The following is a 24180-nucleotide window of genomic DNA, read 5'->3' as shown; positions in this document are numbered from 1 at the left end:
GCTGATGCAGCATGCTGGAAGTATGTAACGCTAGTGCAAATGCCTGTGCTCTTCTGTGATGTTTTCTTCTTCTTTATCTTTTAAAGACGCTTTCACATTGAATGTGATTCCCAGGCGTCCATTTTCAATCTTAAGTCCATGTACAAACACGATCAGAGGTACTGTGGGCCATTTTGACTGTAGCAGCTGTACGTTTCAAGCATCGCAACACAATGTTTTCAGAGTTAAAAATCAGAACTTTGACAAAAAAGACCAACTCGCCCCAACTCATTGTATATGGCTGTAGGGACCCCCACCGGATCACATATTGACACTTTAGGTGAGCTTAACTTGCTGTTTTTCGACATGCTGAAAATAAGAAATCCCAAAGCACTGGTGATTGATTTAGTTTAAAACCATAAAAATAATTTTACTTTAATCTCTGTTTTATATACCAACAAAAAATAGAATATACCAAGCAAGACTTTATTTAGAGTTCCAGTTCTTAAGTCTTTGTTCAGTTTCAATATTAGGGCTAATTTTTAGGGGAGCTGGTGGGTGGAGGGGGAAATCAACGAAGGGAGGGGTTCTGGCTTTATAATCAGTTTTTTTTTTTTTTAAATTGATCAATCGACTTGAATAAATTTAAGCTTAATAGATCATTAATCGATTCACAAAAGATATTAATCGAATGCTAACATTCAATAGAATTTCCCATAGGATGGCTAATGCTAACAAAATACATTGATGACTAAATTAACATCTTTATAAACTCAGACATTTTCTAAACACTTTTAAGGACATATTTTTTAAAGTAACTATTTGTGATCTAAAACATTGTTTTTTCCCCTCATACTTTCATCTTCTTCTTGAATAAGGTGTACTTCTGTACCGTGATCGCCACCTAGTGGCCAAACTGAAACGCCCTCCGGGAGAAGCAGCACTCTTTACTATGTTAATGATTTTAACATTTTTGTTAGAACTTCTCCTTTAGAGAATCAATTTAACACTGTATGATATTAACAATCTCATTATTTTACTAATACATTTACAGTATGTGAACTGGATCAGATTAATATAAATAAACTCAAATTACATTGTAGATTTTTGTATGTATTTCTAAACAAATGTGTATAAATGTGTAAACTTAAAATTGAATTGAATTGAAGAATCGAAAGAATCTAAAAAACATCTGAATTGAATCGATTCAGGTTCTTGTGAATTGAATCAAATCGTTTCTGGAATTTCTAACCGATACCCATCACTATTAAACACATTTTGTGGTGTGAAAGAAAGACAAGATTTGAAAACAGGGAAGGAGGAGCTGATCTAGAGAGCAACTGGAAGGGTTAACATAAACAAGATAATTATCTATTCAATTTTGATATAGTTTTTATAATCTAGAGAAATATTTTGGTTCAGGCAAATTTAAAGCAGAGGATTCTGATGCACGCTTCATCATTGCGGCTCACATTAATGTTGCTGAAAGACATTTATTCTCTCCTAACTTTTGTTTTGTACTTGTGTTCCTGCTGTTTCTGCATCAGCAAACAGCCTTTAACTGCAGCCACAGAACATGCCAGTGAATCCGCATTTCAATAGAAAACATATTGAATTTTAATGTTGTTGCCCTTTGAATGAGGTTAATGGGTGACTGACTCAGCCAGGGTGATTACTTTTTCATTCTTCCCTGAAAAAATGTGACATTTTTATCATGCAGGTGTAAGTGGTGGCGGAAATAAAGATACCGCCACATAGTGATAAATGATGAGTGCTTTTGAGACGTTTCGCTCTATAATTGCATCCATGTTGTGACAGTCATGCCACAGACGGCTTGCTTCATCTCAGTCCTAATGTATTCATGTGATCTCATGTGTGCAGCAGCATCTCCATCACCTAGACGGCGGGAGAACAAAGGGCAGCCAGAAACAGAACAGGAAATGTGTGCTTGGAATCCTTCATGAATATTTTTAAGCCTTTCCCCAGAACAGACAAAAGTGAAAAAGCTCATCAAAAATGTGCAAAAAGGTCTTTCTTGCAATAAAAGATTAATTTACAGGAGCTGCTGCTAAATGGAGGGCGAGTTTACTCATTCATTTCCCGTTTTGTGTTGTTGTGTCCACGTGTTGGGCTTTTAAACAAAGAGCAGCCCCTCAATGAATAATAATAACAAGGGATGTACAGTATCTTGGCAGCTCCGCTCTAGTCTGCCTAGTCGACCACGGCATCCTCAGCCTCGCCGCCATGTTTATGGATGAGATGCTGCGCTGCTGCACCACAGTGACAGGTCACAACTGGACCTGGTGAAACACAACACGGTAAATAAATAAAAAAATCCCTTCGCCATCTGCAGTGTTGACATTTCCCACACCAGTTGAAGCGCGTGAGCATCTGTTCACCTCGTAACTTGTGCGGGGTAAGAAGTTGTCGTGGTGTCACGGCACCATGTGGTTTATGTGCATGAACTAGAGAGAACAAGACATGAGGAGAATCCTTTTCAGTTTCCTCTCTTTCTTTTATTAATTGAGTTTTATTTTGACGTTTAGACTTTAATTGATTCAACAGAGCAAAAACTATTTTTTAACTAATTTTGAAAACTTAAATACAAAGAAAATTGATGGAAAAACTTAATATTAAAGACAGACTCAGATGAACATGTTTTTGTAGCATTTTCCTGATGATGGAGGACATATATTAAGAGAATTAAGCTCAAAAATGAAAGCACCAGCTCCGCTCAGCTCCAAAAGCCACGCCCCCTCAGAGGAGATTTTGGAAACAGAGGCTTCAGATCAGCATGAAAAATGGCTTTTTAAGACATTTAGGTTGTGGAATTTTGGTTAAAAACTTCATAATCATAAATAAAAAACTCCCGAGAATGTTTTTTTAATAAAAAAATTGTCATGGGAGGACTTAAAGGAACTTTTATTGCCATTGTCACCTTTACATATTTGTGGCACTCAATTAGGAATTGGGTCTTGATTCAAGCTCATAAAACAGCCCAACAGTAGCAGAGGGATAGGCTCCAGCAACTCCAGTGGGCTTAAAAGATGAATTAATAAACAACTAAATCTAAAAATATGCAACCTAGGCTTTGTGTAGCATGTGCTGCAAACAATACAAGTGGAGAGGTCTGTTACAAATATCGGTCCAACCATACCCCGAGTATTTTTACTTAAGTTGAATGAAGTGATTGTTGTTCAAGTCAGTGTGTGTGTAGGGGGTGTGTACAGAATTCAGAACTCAAAACCAGCAGCCAAACACCTCCAGGGAAGAAGCTGTTTCTGATTCTGGTGGTCTTGCTCCAGATGCTCCTCAGCCTCCTTCCCTCAGGCAGTCGGTGTGTAGGATGGGTGAAGGCTTTCATGATGGGGGGACTTCCCCCTCACACCGTGCTGTTTAAAGGTGGTGTAGGGGACCCCTGGTCCCTAAGGTCATGTGTGCAGCCTTTCCCCCCTGCAGCAGTGCAGCTGCTGTGTCCCACATGATGCAGGTACAGAGGACGCTCCTCTGTGACAGAACCTCATCCGGGCTGAGCAAGCTGCTGTTCCTGAGAAAGTATAGGGTCTCTGGTGGGTCGCCTCAACCAGCAGGGAAGTGTAGGCGTGTGACATGTTTTTCCAGATATTAATAGATAGACACTCAGAAATAAGATGGCAAAGCCAGATCATTTCTTAAATGTTATTCCTCGCCCCACAGACAGAAAGGCCCACACATTGTTGGGTTGACCTCACACGAAGTTGTTTGATGTCATATTTCTTTTTTAATAAATATTCTCCTTTTCTTTCCCAAACAGTTTTTGTATCTTCGACAAAAGTAGTTAATTTTGTGATTTATAGAATAAAATGCTGGGGTGTTTATAATAACTCACTTTATAAATCATTTTAATGGCTTGTTTTTTTTTAATACACAATGGTTTGTGTATGGTGGTGTACTGTAGGTGTTTCCCCAAACCTCAATCCCATAGTTGAGGTAGGATAGTACAAACACAATATAATATGCATATAGTAGTGTAATTGAGAAAATATTTAACCTGTTTTTTGTATCCTTATACAATATTTTTTAGTAACATTTTTACTCAGGATTTCAAACTTAAATTATAGTCATTAACAAAATTTGTACTTTCATCTACTCTTCTTATCTGTGTGTCCTTTCATCACCAGTTTCACCTTCGTATTGGTCTTTTGATGACCAAAAACGCTCCATTTTGTTTCGTCTAGATCTAACGATGATTTGTTTTTATCAGTTTTAATAGTTTGGTGATGACCACCAGATCCAACACGTGTTTTATGTTCTCTCCTTCACAGAAAATATCTGTGCCATCAGCAAAATAACTAACTTTAATACGTCTGTCACCTTACATATATCAGTATTATTCTGTAGATATAACTAATTTGGGGCCCAATATTGATACTTCACCAGTTATTTTTTATTTTCATGAACATACATCCCATCTGCACAAACTGATTTCTCAGATAGCTTGTGGTGACACCTCTATAGTGGATCTTGTTTAGTTTCAGTGTTGTAGCATTTCATTGTGCATGCTTCCACACTGTTGTGCTGTTGTGGGATGTGGAAGAGGCGCGGCTCATCCCTCTGTCGTAGTGAACTGTTGCATTAGCTGCGTTTCACGTTGTGCCTCAGCGCCGAGTGCAGGCGGTGGGTTTTGCTCGGTCTTGGGTGGCCTTGGACTGAATAGAGGCTTTAAGAAAGAAGAGAAAAAGCCAAAGAAAGAGTGAGAGCTGAGAGGGAGGCTTTGTTTCCTCTGGAGTACACAAAGCATACATTATGTATTTAAATGGCATATTTTACCTTAACAGGAAAAAGGTTCTGACTTAATTTGGTTGCTGTCGTGGGCAGTCGTATAGTTTTAGTACACGCATGATTGCATGTTGCTGTAATGCATGTATTAAAGTCTGCGCCCACATCACGCTCCATTCCTCTTCTTTCTCAGAGGCTAAATGAAGTGTGACAGGGCATTAAAGAAGGACCAGAACCGAGGGTCCTTCCACAGAGGAGAAAGATAGACGAAGAGGGTTGAGGAGGATGCTGGGAAGGTGTGTGTCTGTGAGGCTGTGGAGGGTTAGATTAGCAGAAAGGGGGTGTTTTTGGGCTGTGACAGCAGCCAGGGTGAACGGACGGGGCTGTACATGACCTCTTTTAGAGCTGAAGCTGAATCCGACAGCTTTTTTAGACAGTATGATTGCCGTAGGACTCCACGCCGTGACAGCTTCTGTTCTTCTCAACCAGGATGTCAGAATATACCCTCCTTTGTTTTGGAAATTGTATTTGAAGAAGAAAAAAATCCAGGAAAAGTGGTTGTGCTTCTCCATGGCTGCACAGGATGAGATGGCTATACGATCAAACTCAACAAGCAGTTAATAGAGTATGCATTAAGTGATCATGCTTTCCTTTGTACAGTTTGTCTAGAAAGTGCAGTCTTGGCTAGATACCGTGCTGATGCAAAACATCCACAACCGAATGCTAATAGAATGACAAATTTTGTTGTTATTTAATACCACCAGTCTGCATTGCATGCATTCTGTTACAGCTGATGTGTTGATGTGTCAGAAACATTTTCCTTAGGATGGCATGGTGCCTTTTTCAAGAAGGTGACCACATAGGTGAGATTTAGCTCCCTGACTCTTAAAGATGACATGAAAAAATATATTGTCCATGAAATGACAGGAACTTTACAAAAGATGGAGAGGGACCTGGCTGCAGAAAGTATCGCCCTAACCCTTAACTGTAACCCTTAATCTAACCGTAACTGTGACCCTAATGGCTTAAGGTGCAAGGAAAGCCGGTCAAATGCAACAGCGTGCTGTAAAGATCTGAGGAAACAAAGGAAAACACATAGAAAAACATCTGAAAAAATTACTTTGATGATTGGATATTGGTCCATTTACATAAACAGGCTGTTCCACACAACGTATGGGGGGGGGGGGCGCTCTAGCCATCCTGGGATGGACCACAAACCACACGACTTTAACAGAAGAAGGGCCAAAACCCTTTGCCCCGCTGTTCTATATTACTATAATCATAACTCAAAAGTGCTAAAAATTACAGAAATAATATTTTATTATAGCTTAAAATGGGAAAAATAGACCCTAACTGTTAGGGTCACTAGTTAAAATAAAGTTTTTTTTCCAAGCAAGGACTTCCAGTTCTGGTCAAGGACTACCAGTTTTGGTCAAGGACTTCCAGTTCTGGTCAAGGACTACCAGTTCTGGTTAAGGACTTCCAGTTCTGGTCAAGGACTTCCAGTTCTGGTTAAAGACTTCCAGTTCTGATTAAGGACTTCCAGTTCTGGTTAAGGACTTCCAGTTCTGATTAAGGACTTCCAGTTCTGGTCAAGGACTTCCAGTTCTGGTCAAGGACTACCAGTTCTGGTTAAGGACTTCCAGTTCTGGTTAAGGACTTCCAGTTCTGGTCAAGGACTATCAGTTCTGGTTAAGGACTTCTAGTTCTGGTCAAGGACTTCCAGTTCTGGTTAAGGACTTCCAGTTCTGGTTAAGGACTTCCAGTTCTGGTCAAGGACTACCAGTTCTGGTCAAGGACTTCCAGTTCTGGTTAAGGATTTCCAGTTGTGGTCAAGGACTACCAGTTCTGGTTAAGGACTTCCAGTTCTGGTCAAGGACTTCCAGTTCTGGTCAAGGACTTCCAGTTGTGGTCAAGGACTGCCAGTTCTGGCTAAGGACTTCCAGTTCTAAACATTAAAACCTGCTGCCAGGTTCTCTTGCAAAAATGGACTCGCAGGACCATGAGCCCCACAAGGTATTGGTTGCAACAATTGAACTGAGGCCCCTCTACAGATGATAGTTCAAATATTGACAGACGGTCATGGTTGGATGGTGGAACCAGCTCAAATCCCAGCTTGCTCCTCAAGTGTGGAGGTTGCATGTTCTCCTCGAGGGTTTTCTTTCTCTGGGGACTCTGGCTTCTTCCTACAGTCCAAAACATATTTCATAAGTTAATGAGTGACTAAGTTGTCCTTGAGATACACATGAGTGTGTGGTTCTGTGATGGTCTGGTGAACTGTCCAGAGTTTACCCAGCTTTTACTTGACAGTAGCTGGAACAACCTTAAACAGACAAAAGGCACCAAAGAGGATGGATCTGTCGGTCACACCACCTTTTGGTGCAATTTTATTTTAAGGTGTTGAACCAAACACAAAAGTTTAGTCAAATTCATCCCTGTTACAAAGACTCAGAGTGAGTCTGGCTGTATTTCATTGAAGCGACTTGGTTGTTTGATAAGACAGCTCACCTGGTAAACTGATCTGACTCTAGTTATCTTCATTTTCTTAGCATCAAGCAGGAAGTCAAGTGTCTCCCATTGATTGTCTGTATTGTTGGATCAGCGTTTGTTTATTTTAGTGCACTGACTAACACAAAGTGTGAAGTGAAAAGGAGAGCAGAAGTTTAATTGGAATCAATTCAGGTTAGACGCTTGTTATCAAGAAGCAATATTGATCAGGTCTGGAATGTGTTATCAAAGAGCAGCTTCTGACCTGTGATCTGGTTAAATGCAGAGCGCTGTCTGACAGACGCCACAGCAGTGATCAGGATAAAAATGCAGTCCAGTTTGTTTGACTGAAAACCCAACTTATTAAGATGGTGGTTTTTCTTTTCCTGATGTTTCTGAAGGAGTAAACGCAGCTGAAATGTGTGTGTCAATCAGAAAACCTTTGTCGTCTGTTGTGCTGTGTGGAAACATACAACACATGAAAGAAATAAACCTGACCCCTATGTGGCAAAAAAAAAATCATCAGTGCAAGGATAAATAATGCATGTTCATCATTTAATGAAGCAGCTTTTGGAATTCATTTGCTCATTATTACAGTGAAAGTTTTCCTACTGTGTTCAATGTTGCATTTAAATCTGGCTGAGCTCGGCAGAACTCCCGTTCGCTACAATCTCAGGCGTTGCTCAGCTGCTGCTGCCGTGTTCATTTATGGACGAGCTCTGATGTAAGACTTTGTTTTTGTTGGATCCGGAGCAGGTTATGTGCTGGAATTGCTCAGGATTATGAAGAGAAAAGGAGGGACAAAAGGGATTTCATGTAACATATGGAGAAAAAGCAGGAATGAGCGGGAAAAGAAGACAAGAGGGAGAGGAAATGGGTCAAGGATTATGACAATGCAGCAACAGCTGTTTAAGTGTGATGAGCAGCTGCGTCCACTGACGGGATGAAGCTCGGGCTGCTCTCTCTGCCACAGACAAAGTGATGTTTGCAATATTGACAAACAGAACAGAGAGCTGTGTGGAGCAGAAGACTCTGAACAGAGTGGCTCTCTAGAAACGGTAGATGGAAGCCTAGATAGTCATTGAGAGCATCATCTAATCTAGAAACGACCATTTCCAAAGAAGTAGAATATCATAAAAATGTGTGTTCTGGTCAATAAATCAAACTTACATAAAACATACAAATTCAAGGTCCACATGTCATTAAATTGGTTCAGTTTGGGTCAATATGGGGAAGACTTTGGACATTTATGCAGATGACTGTCATTTATTCAATCCATATTCTGGGTAAGACGCTAAAGTTTGTAGCCATTAGGCTATATTTGCAAATCACATCCAATCAGATCAACAGAAAGTCTAATGGAAGGACAAAATGTGTCAGGAGAAGATTCACTAGCAAAAACACGACTGTGAGCTTCAACGGATTATCAAAAGATTCAAGAGCCTGTAGACATCCAGAAAGAGAGGAGTGAGATGGAGGAACAACTCCACATTCAGACGCATACAGGAGATGGACCACAACTTTCAGGTTCAAGACACTTCTTAGCCTTAAACATCTCAACTGGACCAAGAGAAGAAGGACTGGACTGTTGTCTAGAGGTCAAAGGTCCTGTTTTCTGATGAATGTAAAGTGTTCCTTTCATTTGAGTTCCTCCAAGAGTTTGGAGGAACTCAAATGATGAGTAGAACCCAAGCTCCCGGAGGTCCAGAGTGAAATTTCCACAGTCCGTCAGGATTTGGGCTGCATTGTCCAGTTCTGGTGTTGGTAAACTCTGCTTTCTTTAGTCCAGAATGTTCTACTGCAGGGATAGGCAACTCCGGGCCTCGGGGGCCACATTCCTGCATGTTTTCCAACATACTCTTCTCTGGCATGTTCTAATTGGCTGGACACACCTGAACCAGGTAATCAGTCATGACTAGGGGTTGGATATCTGGAAATCATGCGGACACTGCGGCCCTTAAGGCCTGAAGTTGCCTATCCCTGTTCTAGAAGACTTCATGATTCCTCCTGCTGAGGATCTGGATAGGAATTCAGATTTCCTGCAGGACCTGGTCTCTGTCCAGACTATTAAAGATGGACGTGTCATTTTTTAAATACTTTCTTTTGACTGATTTGATCAGAATCTATGTCTTCTTCTATTTGCAAAAACTGAGCAGTAAATGGAGATTTCTCTACAGTTTTCTATTTTGCTGAAATCCTGTTTTTGTGAGTTTTATGAGCTGAAACCCCAAAATGTGTACAAATAAACAAATACTTGAAATCCATTGAACAGAGGTCCATGAATCTGTGATCTGTGAAAGATTGTTTTTAATGAAATGCATACACTTTTCTATGCTATCTACTTTCCAAAAAAAGGGTCTGTAGTCTTTTTACCAACAGTCTCACAGGCCTGCTCCATTAAAAACTCCTCTGTGAGGTCTCTGCAGATCAGCTGAGCCACCATGAGAATTGACCAGCTTGGTTTATGGCTCTGCTTTAAGAGGCTCAGCTGATGTGACCTTCACTTGGGTTGTTGTTTTTTGTCTGCTATTGGATGCAATCTTGGCGATCTATGGCCCCCGATAAAACGTCTGCAATTTTAGCCCGACCGTGGTCTTCTGCTGCTTTTGCAGCAAGAATAACACACAGAACGTGCTTCTAAAGAGGTGTCCTTGAACGCTTCATGCACGTGAGGTCTTGTTTTGAGATGCAACTAACCAATCACTGGTTCCTCACAAAGGAGATTATGAACTCCTCTGTTCATGTGTAGCTCATATTTGGCAATCAGTCACAGGTCTTTTTTACTTTTGAAGGAATATTTCAAAAGAGGATAAATATAAAAGAAATGTATAAAGAAAGAAATCTCTTGAAGTGTAACCAAACAGTGAATCAACTTTTTTTGCTGTTTATATCTATAAACGGGGCTTTAAAAGTGCTGTCAGTTGGTCGTTGCCACATTTTTGACAAATTACAATAAGCTTGTTTAATTCCTGAAAAAATAGTTAAAACTGTGCTGCCTCCTATAGGTTGAAACGAGGTATTACAGTTGATTTTTGTGATTGGTCAACTGGTGTAAGCCAGCGTAATAGGAAATGGGGGCGGTCTTACTCCACACCAACACTCCCTCCACTCTGCAGAACATAGGTTCAAATTTGACTAAAAATGGCGTAATTGAAACTAAGCGCGAAACGCTTCTATGAAAAGATGATCGGAGTGGACTTTTAGAACTATCTATCGGTGAATGCAGCTGGACAAGTAGGGCAGTGGACACAATTGTCTTGGAGAATTACAGCCCTCATAAGGTCAAGTACCCCATCAGGTTCCCCCTCAGATGATCGGTGCCTATTACTCAAGGCTTGGGGGTTAAGTTGGGTTTCTGGTCCCAGCGGCCCCTCTCAGCTCCATCTTCTTTCCCCCAATAAGCCGCGCAAATGAATGGACAGATTTAAGGGTCCTAAGGCTCGCCTCGTTCCTTAAGCTTTATCGATTGCTGTTCCCATTGCAGCCTCCACACTCCCAGTGATTGACCTTTTTTATTCCCAAGGCTTTACTGTCTTGCCCTCCTCAGTCCATCAGAAATCTTCCATGTTTTTTCTTCCTCTTTGTCTTTTCTAATGTCTCCAGTATTTACGTCCTCAGCCCTTTTCTCCTTCCGGCTCGTCTTCTTTGTCTGTTCGTCTCAGCACTTTCTTTATCTCCATGTCTCCCACCACTGTATCTGTCTTTTTTCTCCCTCCCCCACTGCTTTCATTCTCAGTCCCGAAGGCCCCGGGCTCTTAGCAGTGGATTATCACATATCTAAGCAACTCGCTTCACTCAGTTGGATTGGTCCAATTATCAGTCAATAAAGTGAATTCTGAAATGTCTTCGCTGCTTTAATGCAGAAGCTTTCTGGTTTGTTTCTCTGAAATCCCGTTCAAATTTGCAGCCTAACATTTGGTAAATTTAGCTCTCTGGAGTTGATTCACTCCTTCGTTTTAAAACAACTCGAGTCTATTTGTGTGCACTGCCTGGCCTAAATGTTCCAGGCTCCTCCTTCAGAAAAGCCGCTCGCCAGTTTGATCACGGCCCAATTATTGCAATCGCTCAGATATTTGAGGGAGAACAGAGGAACCTGGAACAGAAGAAGAAGAAAACCACAGAGACTTGAAGCAGTGGAGCGTGAAAATCAAACAGAGAAGATGGCAGCAACAAAACCATGTTTGAAGTAAAGAGGGAGGAGATAATGCCAAAGTAAAGATGAATAGGTGGAGAGAAAGCTGTGAATGGTCTGAAGCTGGAAGGCATCTTTTTAATCATGGCAAGTGAGTACAAAGCACTTCACACTACGCCTCACATTGATCCTTTCACTAACAGACCCCAACAGTACCATTCAGGAAATCAGTGGGGAGGCCTTGACCTTGGAGGGTCTTCCTCAAATCACAGGAGCGCCATCTCCGCCTCCGCCACGTGTCGAAACGGCCCTGAGCTCACCAAGGCGAGCGCTCCTCATGTCCATGTGGATCTGAGTGTGTGGACACAAAGCTCTGCAGTCTATTCATACAGTGACTATCTGGGATGAGGGGCTCAAAAATATAATTTAGCACTTTTTGAAGGAGACAAAAGTGAAGAATTTTACTGCCACATTCCTAAGCGTATGCATGAATCTGTCGTTTCTCATAATATGTCTTTTATGGACACATGTATACGTTTGTGCTTAAAAGCATAATCTCAACACAATCCTACCTTAAAAATCAGCTATATTTTACACGGTGACGTCAGACAAAATGGCGACAAAAATGCGATATTGACTTCCGGTTTACGGGTTTAGAACGGGAAAACTGACAGCTGAACACTGTTTAACACAGTTTTATGTAAATAATTAGAGGTAACCTTACCAACTTCAACAGAAAAATGTACAGTATTTATTCTATGAATGTCCTGCCAAACTGTATTTTCATTTCCTGTCTTAGATCGTTCATAAATCTAAATACAAATTTAAATAATTCTTCAATATTTCATAAATTCTGAGCAGCAGATGACATGGCGAATGTCAGGGTGGAACTGAACTACCCTCCAAGAGAGCGCTGACATTAGCTCACAAGTCTAGGAAGATTTAGAATCAGAAAATGACCAAATCTGAACCGGTTCACACATCTGGAGAGTAATTCTGAGATTGTTAAACCTGCCTGTAACCCTTTGGGGATCCTTCTTGGAATTGGCTGTAAAATTGTGTGAATGCTGAGCAAATGTTCACACAATCAGTTTTCCTTGTGTTAATAATCCGTGAGCTCAAACTCTTTTTAGGATCTTCCATCGTCCTGGTGTGAAAGTGTTCCTCTGTCCCCGGAGACGGCTGATTGTGCTTTGGGTTTGGCTAATTTTGAGGGGTTTTGAAATATGAAACGGTTCTAATTAAAAAAAGAACAGGACAGCTTTAAACCCTTGTAAAACAATGTACGTTGTGAAGGTCTTAGCACGTAAAAATGACCTTTAATCCTAGAACACATGCGCTGTAAAAAGTTTTGCCATCACTTTTGCCGGGCAATTTTTACCAGACATGAAATACCCAATAAAAAGTATTTTTCACAAAAAAAATATGACAACCCATGAGAAATTAAAATTAGTTATTTTACATTTTAAATGTGGTTTTTGTAACAAAATGGAAAATAAATACATAGGAAGATCCTAAAAACAGACTTGAAAATGATAAAAAAAAAATCCTAAAAATATAAATAATGATACTGGAGACTTGATCTTTTGTCCACACATTCCTGGGACATGTAAGACTTTACTCAGGGACCCATGACACGTCGAAAAATACAACATAATAACATTCATGTGAATAATTTTTTAGGATTTTTTTTAGTTTAAAATCTCATTTGAGCTTTTATTCAGAAACGTTTGTGTATTTTTGACCAAGATGTCAGGAACATGTGAGGAAAAATTAACTTTGGAAAAGTGTGTGTGATTATTTTGAGTGACTGATGCTGCTTGGAATGGAGTTTGAGTCAAAATTGGGCTATTTTTCTGAAAGGAGGCGTGACCACTTCATCTACTCTCCTCTGGTGAACCTTTAGTGATTTCGATTGAAGCTCTCTGGATCACCAGAACCTGGACGACCTTCCGGTCCGCAGAAAAACACATCTATGACCCGCAGCGTCTGACTTTCATTTTAAATTCAGACTGTTTTGGCTGAAAAGAGTATCAAACAGGACATCTTTTCCCAGAGCGTTTCACCTGGCAGCCAGATGTCATTGAGGCTCTTCAGCGCTGGTCTTGTGTGAACAGAAGTCTGAAAGTGGAGTCCTCTCCTTCCTGCTGTGCCAGCTTATTGAATGGCAGCGATCTGTAGCCGTGGTAAAAGTGTAACGAGGGGAAAGGTGACTTACAGATGCTGGAGGTCCAGCGTTAACCAGATGTGGTCCTGAAAAACTGTGGAAACAACGGGCGGGGATGTGTCTCCAAATCCAGCTTCTGGACTGAACTCCACACTAATTGGTACAAACTACTAAGAACTTCAAGGATTTATCAGAAGATTTTTTTTTAGTACAAAATTTACAGATTTCATGGATTTGATTTGATGCATTTGATGCATCGTGACAAATGTTTAGTTTAGTGCTGCTACAAACGATTATTTTAATAGTCAACTAATCAACAATTATTTTTTCAGATTAGTCAACTAATCAGGTCATGTGCAAACGGGACATAAAGCACACATCTTAACCATTATTAGCTTTAAACTAACTAAAAACTAGATATATAGCATTACCTGTGATAATCCTAGTGTGAATGCTGTAAGCTGAATTTGGCTGCTGAAGATGCTGAAATTGATAGCTGAAAAAAACTGAAGCTGAAAGAAGGCTAAAATATTAGCTAAAACTCCAAAATAGCCTAAAAAACCTTAATAAATGCCAAAATAGTCCATAAAGCTAGCATAATGTCATTATAACTTTCAACTTTACTAATCGACTATTAAATTAGTTGTTGATAATTTTTAAAGTCGATTAGTCATTGATAAGTCGACTAATCGTGGCAGCCCTGGTCTAGTTTGGTGTTTTTGGTCTGGAAGATTGCAGCGGTAGCGTTCCACTCTTACCAAAAATGGAAGAGTGTCCTCTCTATGTCCTCCGGCTGAGACCCCTTATTCTACCGGAGCTGCTGTCCCAACATTGAGCTCCATTGACAGTTGATGGGAATGTGTCGGGAACAATCACGGCTTCTCAAGCCGAGTTCATGGTCAACTCAATCATGAGGTTGCCTTTCAAAGGAGCTCTTGTAGATCTGGTGTTTTGGGTCATCCAGAGGTCTTGACCAGGAATTGACTTTCCCTAATAAACTCCACTGGACTGCGTGTCCGGAAGATTACAAACAAGAAAGCCACAGTGATTCACAATGTGGTTTTTGTAAAGGATCAGGATTGAGCAATACTTCCTTCATCGTGCGGTCTCAAAGTTCACTGGAAACGTCCTTAAATACTCGTCTGCCTTTTCTCTTGGAAACATTGAGTTCTATTGAGTTCTTGATCGTCTCACTTCCACATTTATCCCATTAGACTATAGATCTGCAACCTGAGGCTCCAGAGCCACATGTGGCTCTTTTTAGGTTGAGTTAACATTGATTTGGATTTGCTAAGTTATAATATATTTGTATAATCTTTATACAAGTTTTATACTTCACCATAAACCATTTAAGTCAGGTTAATAGCACTATTAAGAAGGAAAAAGGATGACTAAAGTAATTCTAAAATATAATGAGATAAAATGCAATATTTGCCTTGTGTTGTTCAAACCTTTCACAGGACATCAGCTGGACTGGAATGATCCTGTTTGGCACAGGAAGTCTTATTTTGAAAGGAAGTCATACAAGTATCTGTCAAAACAATTTCACATATTTGAAAAATGCCATTTTTCTTTGTAATATGATGAATGCAAAGCAAATGTTCATAAAGGATAACATCGGAGGTTACAGACTGCTGCATTAGACTGTGTGACTTGCTTTATGTTGCATGAAAACTTGTAGAATTACTTTTTGTTTACTGAATTAAAGAGCTGCTTAGCTGTTGCCAGTTTTTCTCATTAGTCTATTGGGTGAGTTGTGGTACAAAGATGCCAAATCCTAGTTGTAACTCAACGCCGTGGACACAAGAGGACACAAAAATCTGACTCATATACTCTCCCGCTGTTATATTTCTGCGGCTGCCTGATAAATTCTCGCTCCGCTTCCCTCCAGAGGTGATTTATGCATAAATGCACTCTTGGAAAAATGATTTTCCAACTGGAAGGAACTTTGAAAGAATGACTCAACATGTGGGCAGACGGGCAGGAGTCTCTGTTGGCATTTGGGTGAATATATAGTCTGACAGGGATGACATTCAGTTAGAACTTCTTCATTTAGATCAGAGGTGTCGAATCTGATCGCCCAACGGGCCAAAACCCAAAACACACCTTAGGTTGCAGGCCGAACAGGAAAAACATTTATTTAACACTCTAAAGCTACATTTTTAAAACCATAAACTTTTTACATAATTATGAACCAGATACATAGCATTACCTGTGATAATGCTAGAGTGCTAAACTGAATTTGGCTGCTGAAGATGCTGAAATTGATAACTCCAAAATAGCCTAAAAAACAACAAATAGAAAAGCCTAAATTAGCCAAAACAGCTAGAATGTAACTAGAATATTAGCTAAGCTCCAAAACGGCCTAAAAATTCTTAGTAAATACCAAAATAGTCCAAAAAGCAACAGAATGCCAATTTTTAAAACTTTAAAACCGTAAGTTTTTAACATAATTCAGAAAAATAAAAAAGCAGGAATATTATTCTAGAACAAATCAACTAAAACCTTAAATAACTTTCTATATTTTACTTTCCATAAAAAAAATATTTTGTCAAAATGATACAAGTTATTCAAAACTGCAAGATAACATCGGGTCATTAATAAACACAGCATAAAATTAACTGGAGGGCCGGACAGAATCACCCGGAGGGCCGGATTCGGCCCCCGGGCCTTGACTTGAACACGTGATTTGGATCGTTTTTAAGATCAACACAAAAATGTGAAAATACCAAAAGAGTTTGTTTCTTTAATTGTTTCAAGGCAAACATTTGTTGTTTATTAATTGGCCAGGAGTCTGCTGAAAAAATCTCCCTAATTTCTGGTGAAATAACAAAATGGTTTGTTTCAAGAGTAAAATATTTTGGTTTTTATGGCTTTTTCTAATCTTGCAATAATAACATATTCTTTATTAAATCACTGAACCATTAATAAAAATATGAAATAAGGCCTAGCTGTTGGAGAAAAAGTCCCCGTTTCCTCGGAGGATCTGCTGTTAATGGTGAGGCAGAGTAGATGTAATCCTCGCGTGGAGGGACTCTGTCTGTGCAGTACGAGTGTCAAGCTTTGCACCAGTGTCTCATTAGCAGACGGACAGCTGTGCAGAGGCGGACAGCCAGTTTCCAGAGACACCAGTTATGTCACGGAGGGCCAGGGACCAATCAGGAAACACTTCCTACATGCCCAATGACTCAGAGAGCTTCACTGTGCTCCTCACAAATGCACATAAGTCCTACCTGAATCCTCATTGGAACGACATGCTGGGGAGGGAAAAATACCATTTGGACTGTTTGGACTCATTACTTTGACTTTCAAATAGAGATCTTTGTCTCTGTGGTAGTGATGAAAATCTGTCCAAAGCTCTCAAAGCTCAGTTTGGATCTCCCTAAGTCTGTGGAACGTCCTTAGAAAATTTGCTAAAGGTTTAATGTTTGTGTGAGCTGAGACCTAAATAAAAATAAATAAAAGACTTTCGGTGTGCAAATCACCCGACAGAGAAGAAAAGGTGTTTGTGGAAATCTTTTTATATCTGAGGGTATTTTTCATGAGTCACAATGCTTGAACCCAATCTGAGCTGGACACAACCGGGTGTTTACCTGCTTTTTCCTCAACTCTTTCCTCTATTTTACCTCAGATGCTGTCTGAAAGGTTTAGGCTCCTGTTCTGTTGAAATTTAAGGAACTGCCACGATTAGTCGACTAATCAATGACTAATCAATTTATTAAAATAGTTGGCGACTAGGGCTGCACGGTTGTGCAGTGGTTAGCGCTCTCGCCTCACAGCGAGAAGGCCCCGGTTCGACTCCCGGCTGGGACCTTTCTGTGTGGAGTTTGCATGTTCTCCCCGTGCATGCGTGGGTTTTCACCGGGGACTCCGGCTTCCTCCCACCGTCCAAAAACATGCTTCATAGGTTAATTGGTGACTCTAAATTGCCCCTAGGTGTGAATGTGAGAGTGGATGTGTGTGTGATTGAGGCCCTGTGACAGACTGGCGACCTGTCCAGGGTGTACCCCGCCTTCGCCCATCAGTAGCCGGGATAGGCTCCGGCACCCCGCGACCCCGAAAGGGAAGAAGCGGTCAGGAAAATGGATGGATGGATAGTTGGCGACTAATTTATCAGTCGATTAGTCGTTACTTTACATTATATGGAGTCAGAGTGTAGTAAAGTTGAAAGTTATAATGGCATTCTGATATCTTTTTGGACTATTTTGGTTTTTATTAAGGTTTTCTAGGGTATTTTGGAGATTAGCTAATATTTTAGCTACATGCTAGCTATTTTGGCAAATTTAGGATTTTTTTCAGTTTTTTTTGCTAGTTTGGAGTCTAGCTAAAATTTTAGCTACATGCTAGCTACGTTGGCTAATTTAGGCTTTTTGTTTGTTTTTTAGGCTATTTTGGCATTTAACTAATATTTTAGCTAGCTATCAGCTTCAGTGTTTTTAGCTATCAGAACTAGCATCTTCAGCTTCCAGCATTCACACTAGCATCTTCACAGACAATGCTATATATCTATTTTAGAGCTAATGATGGTTAAGATGTGCTTTACCTAATTAGTCAACGAATCAGAATGAATAATCAGTGATTAGTCGACTATTAAATAATCTTTTGTGGCACCACTAAATCCATAAACTATAGTAGGTCTAAAAAGAAGATGTTGAACTTGAGATTTTTAATTTCTTGCTGCAGCAGAGAGTCTCCATCATGGGAGCAGAGACCATTTACATTTGCTGCTGTTGACATCTGGTTCTGGTCAATCAGCCCACCTGCTGCCTGAAGGCAGACGTCAGAAAACAGCCTGTCAGAAAACAGCCTGTCAGAAATCGCTCTGGGCCCAGCCACCCTGACTGACCTTCTGGCAGTTTGCTATCAGAGATGAACACTCATCTTATCTGTCAGACCCACATGGAAAAATGAGGCACATTATCTACTGATGCTCCAAAAAACGTTGTTATCATAATATTTCACCCTTATCATATAATTTTTTTATCATTTTTAAAGATGATCAAACAGATTTTTTTTTTTAAAACAGCAGCAGTTGTAGTTGATACCATGTGGAGGAGAAATCTCTTCAACAGAAGATGTGCAGAAAGTGACCCTTGTGATTAGATGAGTAGGCTACCTTTCCTGTGCATTTATTTATTGATTTGTTATTAGCTCTTTGTTAAATGTGAACACATTTTATTTTAGATATATAGATTGGTCTGCGACAGACTGGCGACCTGTCCAGGGTGTACCCCGCCTTCGCCCATCAGTAGCTGGGATAGGCTCCAGCACCCCCACGACCCCGAAAAGGGAAGAAGCGGCCAAGAAGATGGATGGATGGATATACAGATTGGCAGAAAGTGACGACATTAGAAAGCACCAGTATAGCGCTAAGCTAACGTTTCTGTTTTCCTCTTAACATTAAATTATATACCTGATGTATAAAAAGTAAAGCAAGAAAAAGACGAGCTGCTGGATGACCTCCATTGTTGTTGCTTTATTAGTCGTCGCACTACAGTGACACGCTAGTGGTCTACACCAGTGAAAACAAACCGCTCAGAATGAGTTGGTCCCTCCCGTACTACTCCTGCCATACCGTACTACTCAGTGGATGCGAGACTTACTCCTAATCCGGTAACGGTTCCACGTTGGTGACCCATATTTTAATTGGTCGTCAAAAAACAATGAGTTAAGGACACCCAAACCGTCAAAAAGTGGAAGGGGTCCTAACCATACGTCCAGTATATTTCCTTTGTTTCAGATTGGGGGCTGTACGGTGGCGCAGTGGTTAGCGCTCTCGCCTCACAGCGAGAAGGCCCCGGTTCGACTCCCGGCTGGGGGATTTGGGACCTTTCTGTGTGGAGTTTGCATGTTCTCCCCGTGCATGCGTGGGTTTTCACCGGGGACTCCGGCTTCCTCCCACCGTCCAAAAACATGCTTCATAGGTTAATTGGCGACTCTAAATTGCCCCTAGGTGTGAATGTGAGAGTGGATGGGTGTGTGATTGAGGCCCTGCGACAGACTGGCGACCTGTGACCTGTCCACCTGTCCAGGGTGTACCCCGCCTTCGCCCTTCAGTAGCCGGGTTAGGCTCCAGCACCCCCGCGACCCCGACAGGGACAAAGCTAGAAAATGAATGAATGAATGAATGTTTCCGATGGTAACCACAGATTTAATTTATTCTAGTCTTAATACCAGAAACAAAAGAAGGAAAGAAGCTGCATGATTTTTTAAGTTGGTTTAAAGGCAATGATGGTTAAGATGTGTGTTTTACGTAGGGATGCCCCGATCAGGTTTTTCTGGGCCCCATCCGATTCCGAGTCATTTGATTTTGTGTATCTGCCGATACTGAGTCCCGATCCGATACTTTTATAAGACATTTAAAACATGAATAAATTGAAGAAACAGATTAGTGTTGTCCCTTATTTATATTTCATTAACCTTCTTTTATCAATAAAAACTTAAATCAAACACTTCAGTGAAGTAGCTTTAATAAACAAGTAAAATACAGCAAATATAAACTAGGAAAAAAAATATAGTTTTCTTGTTATATAAGTGATAATTAGTCATGTGATAAAGTTTAGTGACTTTAGCTTTAATATCTTTAGAACTATTGAACATGTTTGACCAAATGTGATTCCTGTTCTCATTTAAAATTCTTAAAAAAAATTATGACTTTGTTTTACAATAAAATTTGATGAGTGTTCATGAATAGCTGATATCATTATTAGTTTTAATTTATTAGTTTTATTTATTTATTTATTTTTAAGATTATTTGCTTATTTTTAGGTTCTTAAGACATCACATTTTCGGTTTTATTACCACAGTAGTTAATTTTCTTAAATGTTATTTATCTGTCAGATAAATAAAACAGGCATATCAAAGGACAGCTCGGGTCCTAAGGAGTTAAATCACGGCGCTAGCATGTAGCAGTTAGCAGCTGCTGTTTAGCCATCTGTCTGCAGCATGAAGAGCTTCACATTAAAAAAGAAACAAAAAAACTATCATTTTCTGTTGGAATACCTTTATAGGTTGTTGTTTGAGTTAGGACAAACCAATAGAGACACTTGCTGTCAGTTTAATGCGTTTTTAAAAGAGTTATTGGTCCCGGAAGTTAGCTTTTTAGCTAGCTTTATTTACAAGTTAGCCTTCTGGTTGAGCTGCTGCCGTTTTCTGCTGCGTTTTCTGGTAATGACATTTTGTGATTTTTTCATGACATGCAGACTTCTAGTGGAGTATTTATCCGCAATGATAAGATGAAATATAAAGCTCTGATCATAATGAGAATTAATGAAATATCCGATCCTGATTGGACAAAGGAGTCCGATTCCGATCGAGTCCCCAACCACGTGATTGGATCCGGACATCCCTAGTTTTACATCCAGTTTATGCATGACCCGATTAGTCGACTATTAAAATAATCAGCTCTACTTTGCAGTCAAGATCTTAAATGGATGTTGAGTTTATCTGATTCTGTGACACCAAGCCAGCCTTCATAGGAGATGAACGCGTGACTCAATCAAGTCACATATTTGTCTACTTTGTGTGATTTTTAGTTGGCATATTTAAAAAACAAACTACATCCACATCTGGACTTCTCCTCAAATCTCTCACATCTACGTGATATTAAATAACCACAACCTGTTTTCTTCCAGGTCATCCTGATCCTGACTAAATACTACCACGCTGATTCCACAAAGGTGCTGGAGAGCTCGCTGTGGAGGTAGGACAAAGCTCGGATGTCTTTATGTGGCGCCCGGCCTCGGGCTTATGGAGGTTTATGCAGCGAGGTCAGCCTGGTTTACAGAGCCGCCGCGCTGCGACCGTTCAGTGGTGCAGGGATGAAACGGAGCTCCACGGCAGACAAAACATCAGCAGGCAGCTCGCGGGGAGCGGACAGAAGCGCTGCGGGGCTGGAGCGGGCATCTGTTACAGCAGATACTGTATCAGCATGGCACAGGGCAGGGTGGCAGGCTCTCGCCGACACGGGGAGGGGTCAAGTCTGGCTGGCAGAGCTTCCTGTATTTAGCAGAGCTGATGCTCGCCAACAAGCGTCCAATGTCTTCATGCTTTCTTCTTGTTTTTTATCCTCTATTCTGCATCCAGATCTTTTTGTTGGGATTCTGACCTTACAAAAACGGCAAAAGGAAATCTAATTTGATTCAAATTTCCAGTAGTGGTTAAAATTTGCAAACGAGAAAAGCGTTTGCAGGGTGCAGAACATGTCTGTTGGTGGTTCTTAATTCCCGCCGTTCAGCTGGCTGAGGACTCCATGACTTCAAAGCGTCCTCCTCTCATTAACTCTGACTACAAGTCTCCCTGGAGGACAGACATGAATAATGTACATATTTTTCCCCCTTTGCTGTTGATGTTTTAATTGTGGCAGTCTATGAATAATGCTGCGGATTGAAAGCCGGACTGTCCGCGTCGTGGAACAAGAGAAGCTGGCCAGCTGCCCGACGGCGGCGCAAAGAACTTACCGTGAAATTAGCATGTTTGGAAGACTGGCTGTCTTCACGTTTCTAAATGTTTGAGACATTTTGCAGTTTGACCTTCTGGCCACTTTTAGCCTTCAGGCTGTAAAATCCCTCTGGTTTATGATCAAACTGAGATGGTAGAAGGTGGAATGGGTTTGGCATTTCGCTCCGTAGGATTGAGATGTGAGGAATCTCCACTTCAAAGGGAGAAGTTTTGGGAGCTGAAGGGCTGAGCTAAGCAGAGACGGCTGCAGGAAAACGCATGCACACACAAGAGTCTATTAATAAACGCCCACGAACGGCGGCTCGGATGCTGGACGGACCGTTTTGTTTGGGCGAGCTCTCTCGGGAGTTTATATTTGTCCGTTGTCACGCTGCTGCAAGCATGTCCCTGACATGTACACCGCTTTGTCTTAGGAGTTTTTCTTAGAACTGGAATTCCACGGTCTGCACTGCAGAAAGTCTGCTTTAAAAAACAAGGGAAAAAAGTCCAAAAATAAGGTTAATACTGCTAAAAATAAGAAAATTATCTGCCAACAAAACAAGAAAATCTGGCTTGTCAAGACTTTTCAAAACAATTAAAAATATCTAGCCTCATAGAAACCACAAATATTTTCAAATTAGTACATTTTTAGTTATATAAAGTTCATTTTGACTAATAAAAATATAATTTCTGCGATTAATTTTCTCAAAATGTTAAAAAATTTATTTTTAAGTGTTTTTACTCATAATAGGTAATAAAATCTTAGTAACAACAATTAAGTACCAAGATTCTTAAAATAAGGGAAATTATCTGGCATAAAATCTATTAAGTGAAAAGAATGATTTCACCATAAAGAAATGAGTTTGTTTTAAGATCGTTCATGTCACTTAGATTTCACTTTTTACAGTTTGACAGCTGCACACTGTTAGGTGGTTAAAAAACATCATGAATTAAACTTTTTTCTGCCTTTATATTCACATAATCAGCAAATGTTCTTTTAATAGGACTTCACTTCTATTTACCTCCATAAATCAGGATTAATCCATCCTCGAGGGCAGAGTTCAGCAGATTTGGCATGATCTGTGAATAGCTCAAGTGTCATGGTCATGACCTCATTGGAATGACATCTCTGGTTGAATGTCAATTGGTCAAAAAGGTTGCGTTTACATCCACTGATTCCATTAAATCATAATCATGGGAATAAACAGAAACCAACTCGCGATAAATCATTCAAAAACATGGATGTGAACAATACTTTGATTTTTAGCAGATACATTGAAATTTCTGTCATCACACTAGAGCTCATCATCCTCTATCAAAGGAGACGCCGGCGTCTTATTCACACCAGGGAGCGGCGAGCTTCATGGGAGCGACTACGGATGAAGAGATTTTGGGAAATGTTGGTGGTTGTACAGATGATCCAACAATTCCACATGACACACCCACTTTTTGATGAGCTGTGAGACCTCTTGTGTTGTTGGTCACGTGACTCTTTTTTTTTTTTTAATGAGTGTTTCCTTTGAAGTTTTGTTATATACGTTCATTTTGAAACCACCTAAATCCAGCTAAAACTTTTTATTCGAAAAATGTGAGTTTTTTTTTTAAATTGTCGTATTTCCATTCAGCAGATTTATTATCACACATTTAATTTACGCAATTTCATTATCAATGGAAACACAGCTTTCGTCAGTCCAGCAGCTAATGAACTCCTGCCGCTCTGCAGAAACTATGTCCTAAAAACTACATATTCATAATTAAAAGACCACTGGGAACGCTTTGAAAATACATGAGAAGATGATGTGAGTGGAACTTTAAGAGAAATATTGTTATAAATGGTTGTACAGATTTTGAATATCACTAAAATGTCCACATACTGACTACAGAGCACTCCTCGCTGAAAAAAAGGCTTTAAACAAACACAGGTGCATTTTATTTTTGTACAGAAATATCAATAAACATGTGGCTTCACAGAAATTCTCTGCAGCTCTTGTGATGATTGGGAGCAGGGAGTCAGCAGGCGTGCTCATGGACTTGTTCGGTGGTACATTTCCTGAACGGAGAGGTGCCAGCCCGTCAGTCGATCCCTTCATCCATAATGGAACAGTGAAGCCCCCCAGAGCCGTGGCTACCAGCCCCCCTCGTCTCTTCAAAAGAAGCGTGAAGAAGGCATGAATTATAAATCGTCCCCCCACTCTCACACCCTGATTATGAGCGTGTG

At 40.3% G+C, this 24180-nt stretch overlaps 1 protein-coding gene across 3 annotated transcripts in view; it reads left to right on the top strand.

Moving 5' to 3' along the window:
* sorcs2 (sortilin-related VPS10 domain containing receptor 2) overlaps positions 1-24180 on the top strand; it is a 310471-nt gene that overhangs the window by 77731 nt on the left and 208560 nt on the right. For all 3 annotated transcript variants that reach the window (XM_024288225.2, XM_024288228.2, XM_024288226.2), the window contains exon 2: positions 21158-21225. In XM_024288225.2, coding sequence (XP_024143993.1) covers positions 21158-21225 — 68 coding nt within the window. The remainder of the gene's footprint in view (positions 1-21157; positions 21226-24180) is intronic.

The sequence above is a fragment of the Oryzias melastigma genome, linkage group LG18 (assembly GCF_002922805.2).
Source record: "Oryzias melastigma strain HK-1 linkage group LG18, ASM292280v2, whole genome shotgun sequence".
Lineage (NCBI taxonomy): Eukaryota > Metazoa > Chordata > Actinopteri > Beloniformes > Adrianichthyidae > Oryzias > Oryzias melastigma.
This window is presented reverse-complemented; position numbering and strand designations above follow the sequence as displayed.